The sequence below is a fragment of the Branchiostoma floridae genome, chromosome 9, assembly GCF_000003815.2.
Source record: "Branchiostoma floridae strain S238N-H82 chromosome 9, Bfl_VNyyK, whole genome shotgun sequence".
In the NCBI taxonomy this organism is placed as follows: Eukaryota; Metazoa; Chordata; class Leptocardii; order Amphioxiformes; family Branchiostomatidae; genus Branchiostoma; species Branchiostoma floridae.
The window spans coordinates 13,272,510-13,282,332 of NC_049987.1; the positions used below are offsets into that span (position 1 = coordinate 13,272,510).

The 9,823-nt window shown below is 41.9% G+C and overlaps 2 protein-coding genes across 2 annotated transcripts in view; both read left to right on the plus strand.

The window, feature by feature from the left end:
• LOC118422166 (glycine receptor subunit beta-like) overlaps nt 1-3,327 on the plus strand; it is a 3,943-nt gene extending 616 nt beyond the window's left edge. Inside the window, exons 3-9 of the mRNA XM_035829683.1 lie at nt 321-526; nt 949-1,031; nt 1,273-1,419; nt 1,724-1,873; nt 1,974-2,197; nt 2,532-2,645; nt 2,779-3,327. Of these exons, the coding sequence (XP_035685576.1) occupies nt 486-526; nt 949-1,031; nt 1,273-1,419; nt 1,724-1,873; nt 1,974-2,197; nt 2,532-2,645; nt 2,779-3,327 (1,308 nt within the window). The 5' untranslated portion in view covers nt 321-485. The remainder of the gene's footprint in view (nt 1-320; nt 527-948; nt 1,032-1,272; nt 1,420-1,723; nt 1,874-1,973; nt 2,198-2,531; nt 2,646-2,778) is intronic.
• Nucleotides 3,328-7,491: 4,164 nt separating this feature from the next.
• The window catches only part of LOC118422167 (deleted in malignant brain tumors 1 protein-like), a 3,051-nt gene continuing 719 nt past the window's right edge, over nt 7,492-9,823 (plus strand). Inside the window, exons 1-5 of the mRNA XM_035829684.1 lie at nt 7,492-7,668; nt 8,539-8,580; nt 8,803-8,969; nt 9,092-9,201; nt 9,409-9,711. Of these exons, the coding sequence (XP_035685577.1) occupies nt 7,602-7,668; nt 8,539-8,580; nt 8,803-8,969; nt 9,092-9,201; nt 9,409-9,711 (689 nt within the window). The 5' untranslated portion in view covers nt 7,492-7,601. The remainder of the gene's footprint in view (nt 7,669-8,538; nt 8,581-8,802; nt 8,970-9,091; nt 9,202-9,408; nt 9,712-9,823) is intronic.

Genomic DNA, 9,823 nt, shown 5'->3' on the forward strand with positions numbered 1-9,823 from the left:
CACAAAGTATTATCCCAATTTCTGAAATTATTTGTTGCCATGCTACTGGAGTAAAGTGAATATATGCTCAGCATATATCGTTATTAAGAAAAGGATTTTGGCGGTGCAATTTTCATATCGAATGTTCACTGTATTTAAGATATCTGTTGCTAGTTCAGTCACCTCTGGAAAGCATGTGAGATGAACATGAAAGTAACACGTAAAGTGATATCGAAATAAAACGTAGTTATGTGTGACATGCCATGACATGTCATGGAGTATAATAATTCGCAAGCAAGGCAATGTTCTTGATATTTTTCTGACTTCTTTATTATTTCTAGAACATATCTATCAACATAGAGTACTCCCTGTCCTGGCTTGATGGACGTCTCGCAGGCCTTACCCAATCATGGGTTCCCGTTCCGGCCAACTCCATCTGGTCCCCGCCGGTTGCCTTCGGACGGACGGTTCGCCGAGCCATCGCCACCAGCGAGGATGATAACTGGATGTGGTTCGACCCACGTGGACTGGTTGTCCTGAAGATAAGGTGAGGAGGGGTTGGGGGTTATAACTGTATGGAGCAGATCATACATTGTGCATGAATTAGACCTTATAAATGAGAAAGTACGTTGCTCGGTCTTCAACGATACATGTGGATCCGTGTGGACGTCAATCTATCCAATGTAACTTGGTGTCAGCGGTGGGATCGCATCCTATCCACTGCAGCGCCATTCAACACCAACTAGCTGTCGTGGGCGTAGGAAGTAAAATCAGTATTGCTATGAGGATGGTGGCAAAAGAACTACTGAAGGGGAAATACAAAACGTATATACTGGTATGAAAAAAGCAATACGGCTGCAATGTTGGCTTAGACTAAGGACGCATCAGACAATATTAATAAATTCTGTTATCAATTAGACGTGATTAGAATGAAATACAGACCAGTCTTATTTTCTGCTCTCTATCCAGTCGCCAGCTGTCAGTAAACTGTGTATCACACTTGGCGATGTATCCACTCGACACACAAGTCTGCACTGTGGCTTTGCTCGGATGTAAGTTAAAGATCACTCGTCTAATATGTTCTTAAAGAAACTAAATACATATTTCGTAACGACAGGTTTCGTAAAGGCTTCTTCAGTTTTAAAACACGAAATTCTCTGACGGAACTTGTTTCTGCAATGCAAGAACGTGTCTTTATGGCTTTGATCTTATTCTATGGAGGAATATCAAAATGTAAATGAGCCCGTCGTTTTTGAGGAATTTTTTTGATAACGTATTCGCAATCATTTCCAGACAATGGAGTGAAGCTACGTCTCCAGCCATCCACAAACAAAATAACTGCACCTGTGAAGAGTGACGCCGCGGGGGTGGTGTCACAGTTCACTCTCATCGGAGTGGAGGGGCGTACAAGGATTCAGTCATTCATCGGCAACGACACAGGTATCAATGGACCAATGGGAGAGCGTTATACAGCATTACCGTTTACAGTCATCTATTTGTGTGGCTTTGTTTGATCAATGCGCGCGCGCGCGTGTGTGTGTGTTAATGCGTGTATATGTGTTCTGTGTGTTCTATGTCCATGTTCTTCCGATTGCAATACACACAATGTGGCTTTGCCATACATACATCTTTAGTGATGCATTTTATGTCTGTGGGATTGGAAGGACCGCAAAGTGATTTGTGTGAGGGGAAGAAGTTCACCATGTCTGATTGCCTGTCTTGAGTATGCTCTTTGCCTTTGCAGGTTGCACTTTATTCGAACAGATGTGTGACTATCTTTCGGAGCCATGCATGACGTCACTTCCGGACTGCACCAAAGAGACTTGCCGCGACTGTAGCGTCATCGTCGGGAACTGTTCTCATCAGTTTCACTTTTGTGAGCAGAAGCTGAACGGTAAGATGTTTGGAACATATTTGTTGTAGCAAACTGATGATAGACTTCAATAAGCATTTGGTCTGAAGCTTAGGTCTCGCTTTTTATTTTTTATCCCCAGATACCAATTCCTTCGACGTGTTGGAAGTGCGCATTCAGCTTAGGAGGATTTTATGGCGGTACCTGTTGGACGACTACCTGCCGTCTGTAGTCATCGTCGCGTCATCCTATCTCCAGACATGGCTGCCAGTCGTGCAGGCTGACGTCACTGGCAGGGTCACTCTGGGCGCCATGGCGATCCTTTCTATGGTCAAGCAATGGTACGAAACTGGACGAATGCCTTGGGTACGTGTTTATTTGTACTTTCTTCAAGAAAGTCATATGTATGAACAGCATGACTTGATCGATCTTTACTATATGTGGCATGTCGAGGGTCTTTTTTGGTACTGCAGCAAACTTCCGTCTTCTACAAATTCTTTCCATATTTTTGCAATAAAACAGTGTTTTTATTGTGAAATTGTGTAAAACGAAATTCGGCAGCTTTCAGGACTCGTTACACCCAAAGCATCTTTTTGAATCTAATTAGATAGAAAATGAAATACGTAGTTACCTTATTTAATTGGTATGGCCATGTGAGGTTTCAGTGTGCAAATTGTGATTGAGAAAATGTGTTTTGCAGGTGGAAGAACCACGTGCAATAGACATTTGGATGTTGGGATGTCTAGCCTTTGTGTCTGCCTTACTTCTGGAGACCAGCGCGTTGCACTTCATCTGTAACCACATTCAAAAAAAGGTACGGGCAAGAATGAACTGTTGAACAAAAAAGAACTACAATTGAAACATCACATGCTTCATTTGGCATTAACAAAATACGTGAGACATGTTACAGCCGTATGTCGAGTTCACACCTTTTACCTTCTCTACAGGAACAGAGAGAGATCCGATCCGAACAACGAGCGAGAGAACTTAATCCGCCTATTCAAATACCGCGCCCAGGGCTGATAGATTCTTCATCAAGTCCCAAGGTCATCAAACCGCAGCCTCGTAACGCCCATGCGTCGGCGGAGCCGGTGTACATTCCTCGGGCACGGATGCACACCCCCGGATACCTCAGGTGGCACCAGGTCAAGGACAAAGAATGGGTCGTTGTAATCAAGTCTGAGAAGAAAACTCAGAAAAATGCCTCCGCCCTTGAGGCTTCGCCAAAAACCGACGGTCATGCTATGGATAGTCACGATGAACAAGGCGCCATTGTTTCATACACACCAAATCCGTCGATGATAAATTCCACCTACGACAACATTAAGTTCAATAGCAGAGCATTCGGTCCGAGTGCAGAGGATAAAGCAGACCGTTTGGCAACGAAAATCGACAGTTTTGCTCGAGTTATTTTCCCAGTAGCGTTCGTCATATTAAGTGTTGCATATTGGGCTACCTACAGGTATAAGGTAGTGGATGACGATGAAGGACATTAGGCTTTGCAGGTTTCAAATGTGCAATATGTTTCTCCTTACACATTACGTGCACTTATAATTAGTTGTTTTATCAATAGTACTGCCCGTATTTTGTTGTATTTCCCCGCGTGCCTTAGCCCGTGTTACACAGTCTCTGTGTTCTCTGAAGGGGGAGGCTGTACTGAGCCCGGAGGGCCGCTAGGAGCGCGATTCATACTCTTGTCACATTTCCCAACCGGAGTCAGGCTTGTGTGGTTGTGGAAGCAAAAAATAAAACTGTCTATCACGGAATTTACAGAAACTCTCATGACTAATTTTATTATGTTCTGTGTGCTTTGGTATAGATTGCACTTTTCGTTTCCGAAAGCTGCCCGGCCGGGCCCCGGTTTGGAAATAAACCTAATCATTAGTCAAGCTGTTCACTGCCCAAGTCTTCTATATGAAATGTATATAGATGACGTAAACTTGGACATCACTTGTATAATTAATGAGAAAATTTCACACCAGCTTCCTGAATGAGGGTAGAACCTTGATGCTTTTACCATGTGTAAGTTGCTCCGATGAAGTAAAGAATTCAACAAGACATTCTTTGCATGTCTTAAGAGCAAATCTGCACTGAATCATTGGTGAATAATGGGAAACTGTGATGTGACATACCATTTTTCTTTTTTTTCTTTACGTTGTGATATCGTTATGATTGGTATTGTTTGTATCACCTGTAATGATGCTCATATACAGGCTCCTCTTGTATTTGATTAAAAAATCTCATAGTTCAGACCAAGGATTTATACCTACTTGTTCCGACAAATGCAAGTAATATAATTAGTTGTGTTGTTGATAGAACATACCATAACGTGTCATATATCATTGTTGATGATATGACGTAGTTGATGGCGATAAAGGACATTAGGCAATACACTTAGTTGTGTTGTGTTGTTGATGGAATATACGGTATCGTGCCATATATCATTTTTGATGTCATAGAAGCTATTTAGAAAAATAAGATAACTAGAGTTCGGGGACCTCATACCTCCATGAAATATTTATTGCTTTTTTGTTATGTTTATAGTCGGTTGTATTTGAGAGTAACGGGAGGGGGCCATACTTCGACAGCCGTTCTAAGTGGATGCGCATGGCTTTTGTCAATGTATATTTTACAGTTAACTCATAAAAAACAAGTTAAGATCTTGTATGCATCCTTATAACTGTGATTGAAGCTGTACAGATATATATTTCATTTAACGGTAGCGTTCCGCACTGTACTTTGACAGCGCACGAAACTTACGGCAGGTTTTCGGCTTGCGTCCTAGCAGAACGTTCCAACACAAAAAAGGGGTCCAAACTCCGACATAGTAACGACCAGACCATCGTCGTGCATTTTTAAACAATTTATGCAAATAGAATAGCATTAAAAGTCTTCATTATAATTTTTTTGTATAAAATATGGGTCATATTTTGTATTACGCGCCTTTTTCAAATACGGTGTGTTAAAACGTTTACCTCTCACAGTGAGACGATCTTGCCGCAAAACGGCAGCGCATTGTTACATTGAACTGTGATGGCATTTTCGCTTTTCGGCTTCCTTGATTGCCTTTTCATCCTGTCTTTAGGCAGCAGCAATGGCTACAGGATTTTTTACTCGGTAGGGATCGATTTTTCTTGAATGTTTGTCGCTCTACGGACGGGTTGGCTGAGTTCAACGTGTTGAGCATCGCTCGGCCGCCGGCGTTCGTGATAGTAATGGCGGAGCCCCGACTGGGTGAACATTGTGGCATCATTTTAGCTCCGTTTATCCAACCCAGTTAAAGGGAAAACAGAACACAGGTATTATTTTTCGGAAGGCTAATAAACATCATTTCTATGTGTGGTGGTATTTTTTCACATGTCGTATTTTGCGAAGAATAATTCAAGAGTTTCCCGGGCCATGGTCTCGATACAGTTCGCTCGTCAACTTGCACGGAAGGCGTCAAACTTGTGCAAGTTTTTCAATCGTTATCTGTGGGACTTGCTAACTTCTACACATACCCCGTCTTTGTAGTTATATACAACAAGGTTTAGTCTACAGCTAGTTGTACTTCTTATGTGCAGGCATCTATGCATTTCTCCGCAACAATGATTTTTAAAACCTGACGAAGTTTGGACCCCTGTCGAAGTATGGCCCCCTCCCGTTAACGTTAACGTTAATGGTTATAAATGTTATGGGAAAGTAGTGGTGTATTTATTTAATGACACAGAGGATGTCCATCTGATTAGTAATTACTTAATTGTGTAATGTGCGTTTAAGAGGTCGACGGCATATGGTAGCGTGGTGTTCCTTAAGCTTGATATTTGGCATTTAAACTGTCTAAGGTTGTCAGCATTATTGAGGTTCGACTATGTGCCTCAGAGCGGTGTGGTGGGAGGAAGTTGGGAAACTCAAAAAGAAGAAGGGATGTGGCCAACTTTAGTCAGATGGTGATTTGATTTTCCAACAATATGTCATAACATCAGCTGTTCACACGGTACAAAAACGAGATGCACACTTTCCTCTGACAGCCCTACACCAACTGTAAGATGAAAACTTGGCGACAACCCTGTCTGCTAAAAAACAAGTACCATTGGCTACGAAGAGACAACTAACAACTGTCCCTTATCGTAACAAAATCAGAACATCTGTATCGCCCATAAAACTTCTGACACCCAACCCAGATGCGAGGACCTAATGGCATTTTAATCACCATGTCACTCAAATCAGCAGTACTGTAAGGGTCCTCCAGGGAGTTGTTTTCCGGAGCTGCGCAGAAAGTGCCCGGTGCTTCTTTTAGATAATTTTTTTCCCTGGGCAAATTTCGATCACAGAGGTCTATGTTTCTGCAAGAGTGACTGAAGCATGTATATTTTTAAAATCTTGCCAAAAATTGTGACCTTTGGCATGCTTTGACCTATGAGTGACCTTCATATTCATGACTGGGACATGGACTGATCCATTAGGAGAGAGGGTGCAATCCTGACATCATGACAATCATCTGGCTGTAGCTCGTTAAAATGCCGGAGTTGAACTCGGGCTTTTTGAACCAAAACAAACCTAACGAATCCAGCTTTGCAGTGGGGGTAAAGACTTGAGGTTTGAAATGTAGGTAAATGTGTTTTTAAGTGATTGTTTGACATGGCTTAACCATGTAGGGAATGGGCAAGTCGATTTAGCAGCCCCTCCCCAGTATGTGAGACATCCATACCTGTTAAGCATTACCTTTAAATGTACCTCAACTTCTTACAATTATACTTACGCTTCATATCTCCATGATATCCTAAGCAGACATAAATAAAACTAATTATCATATTCAAAAAACCTCGGGGTTCCCCAAACAGCTGTCACCATCTGCTTGGAGCTAAGCCCATTAACAAACACATAAAGCACGATGCCTGTACCAATATATCTCAAATATAGGGGTGATTTCTGATATTATTACATCGATTATAACGACAGATACGGCTCCCAAAATCTCATCGATTCAAGCTTTCATCACACCCCACCAACACAACAAGTATGAAACCAATCCATCCAGCCGTTCTTGAGTAATCATCTACACAGACAGAGACACATAACAGAAAATATAACCTCCATTCCATGACATTTCATGGAGGTAATAATTCATGTAGTGTATTACTTGCAGCCATTGGGTATCAAGTGTGAGTAATGAGGCTGATACGTGCTCGAGGCGACTCCTCGAACCCGGGACCCCCGTGATAATGTTGACTATAGTAACGTTATAATTCCGCCGGACAACATAAGACTGCTACATTAGAAAAAGACAATGGATGTACTTTGAAGACTTTAAACCTTTTTGCTGAATAAAACATACTTGGTAACAGATCCAATACATTTTGTCATCGTTGATGTGGCTGTGTGTCATTCATAGTGTATACTTCCTCGGTATATATTTGTCGGTCAAGTTGAGGTCTTGATGTCACCATATGTACCTCGGACATAACCTCTTTATTATGGCGTTTGCAAAAGTCTAACACTGTGCATGTGATAAATTTCATGAACACAATACCTTTTATCAAAACGCCTTTTCAAAACAGTTAACGTCAATGCAGAAACAAATGGCCAGGTTACTGCAGAAATCACACGGACCGCTATATGTCGCTACGGCATCACAACGTGGGGTGTGGGACAGTTGGCACCTGGCCTCTGACGTCATGACAGAGCCTAATGCCAAGTAGCGTCATATTTCCCTGACAGCAACGTTGCTACCCGGGTATATTGCTCTGCCAGTGTTTTGCTGTATTTCCCCGCATGTTTAAGAGCAAACATGGAGAATCTTCACGCCGACGTCTTTTCTCGTGTTTTCTTGTTTCTCTGTGTGTTGGCGTTGAGTGGTAAGTAAAATCTTTACATTTTTGTACATAGGCTTGCTATGAGCGCATGTAGTTTGCATTTCATGTGCATGTTCTCTGTATTTGTGATAGTGGATAGATTTATTACGACGGGCAAACATCATCATCATGGAATGTGGTAGATGTACAGTCTACAGATCTATTCAAAATACTTGATGATATTCCTGATTTTTTACCTGATGATATACCTTGATGTTACTTTTGACTCTTCATAGCTTGCGTTGAAATATTAGTTGCGTTCATTTACATTGACAATGCATTTGCTTTGTTTTCAAGTTTTTGTGACTGCAGGGGGTCTTAAGTTTGCCAGTTTTAGACTAATGAAACAAGCATTTTGGTAAACACAAGGATTGAATAATGTCTTTTGCAAACAACAAATCACGGTATTTAGGGGGCAGCCACAAAGTTTGCTGTCGTAGGACATTCTAGTCAGGATTGGTCCCAGGTCAGTTACTTGAAGTTAGTCTTTACAGCACGTACAGAACTCCTGAGTTAATCCGACAGGTGCTCAACTGTTCTTTGGGGATGATTGCTGTCCCCTTAAAGGCTGAGCCTGTCACCTTAAAGGATGAGCAAGGAGATTAAAGAGGCTTATATCCTTGGGCTAAGGAATTTGGAGTTCCTAAGACCTCAAATTTCAGAGACCATACCTTCTCTATAGCACCTCTCCTGAATATAGCATAGCGACCATCCAATGAACTTTGTATTCTATTTTGATCTTCCCAAAATTACTTAACACCAGAAACCTCAGGCTGCAACCTCTATATCAAAGCACCGCACATATTTCCCATATATTTTTACGAAGGAATTAATGCAAATCGCACCTTCAATTATTGTTATAATTATACACAGAACAACAAGAGACAACCACTGTGACTCCCAGAGAAATAATGGGTATGTATGTGTCTCAAATATTTCGCTTACATTCCCTACATTTTCTCCTTCACAAATATATTGATCACAAAGTATTTTCCGCTAATGTTGTTCCATTATAGAAAGAGAATACGTTATCATTCTACACTATAGAAAGGCGAGTTTTAATGAAACCTATAATGCATTTCTTTTTTTGCCGAATTGAATTTTCTTCTCCATCCCAACGCCCTATTGTTGCTGCAGCCTCCACCTCCTGCACCAATGACTACATGGAACTGTCCATCCCTGTGGATGAACTGACCGACATCACCCTGAACGACCTTTACTGGGAGCCTGACCAGAACTGTGGTGCCACAACTAACGGTACTCACTACCTTTTCCGTACAGGTCTGTACGGATGTGGGACTCAGGTACTGTATAAGCTATTTTATTGATGGCCTGTTTCTACTGAGCATTTCTACAGTAGAGAGCAGTGAATTCTTCTTTTGTTTGTTTATAACGTCACTAAATTGAATTTCATATTGCCTTCTAGGTGACCTTCGAATCGACGTCCGTCATCTTTGACAACGCCATCAACATCCGGGTTACCCATATGTCAGATGACGTCATCACCCGTAAGGGAGACATCAGGATTACTTCTAAGTATGAACAACAATCAGTTACACTCAATATAGATCAATAATTTACATATTTTGATCCCATGTGGTCAGGGAAGGGCTTCTAACAAATCCTTTCTGTCATAGTCTGTACTTTTGGATTATCAAGCTGAATGATACCACGTAATAATGCACAATGGTGTACAATTCCCATCTTTGTTTGGATGCAATATATTGATTTTTTTCCATTCAGATGCGAGTACCAACGGCATCAGTGGGTGCACGCCACCTTCCTCCCCATCCCTTTCGGCCTGAACTTCACGGAGGAGGGGTTCGGGCAGCTGAAGATTCTTTTCACCATGTTCCCAACGGAGGAGTACCAGACTCCGTACCAGGCCAACGAGTTTCCCATCCGCCGGAACCTGGGCGAGCAAATCTACCTGCAGCTGGAGGTGCATGGGCACGGGCAGAATCTCGCCGTGCTAGCGCTGAACTGTAAGGCAACCATGTCACCTCAACCTAACGATACCGTGCAGTACCCACTCATCAACGACGGGTACGTACAATGATGTAAACATCTCAACTTGTTTTCATTTTATTGTCCAGAATAGCATACATTTGCTTTGTTTCCTATCTGGAGTATACAGGACTATTTTGACGAAATTCTG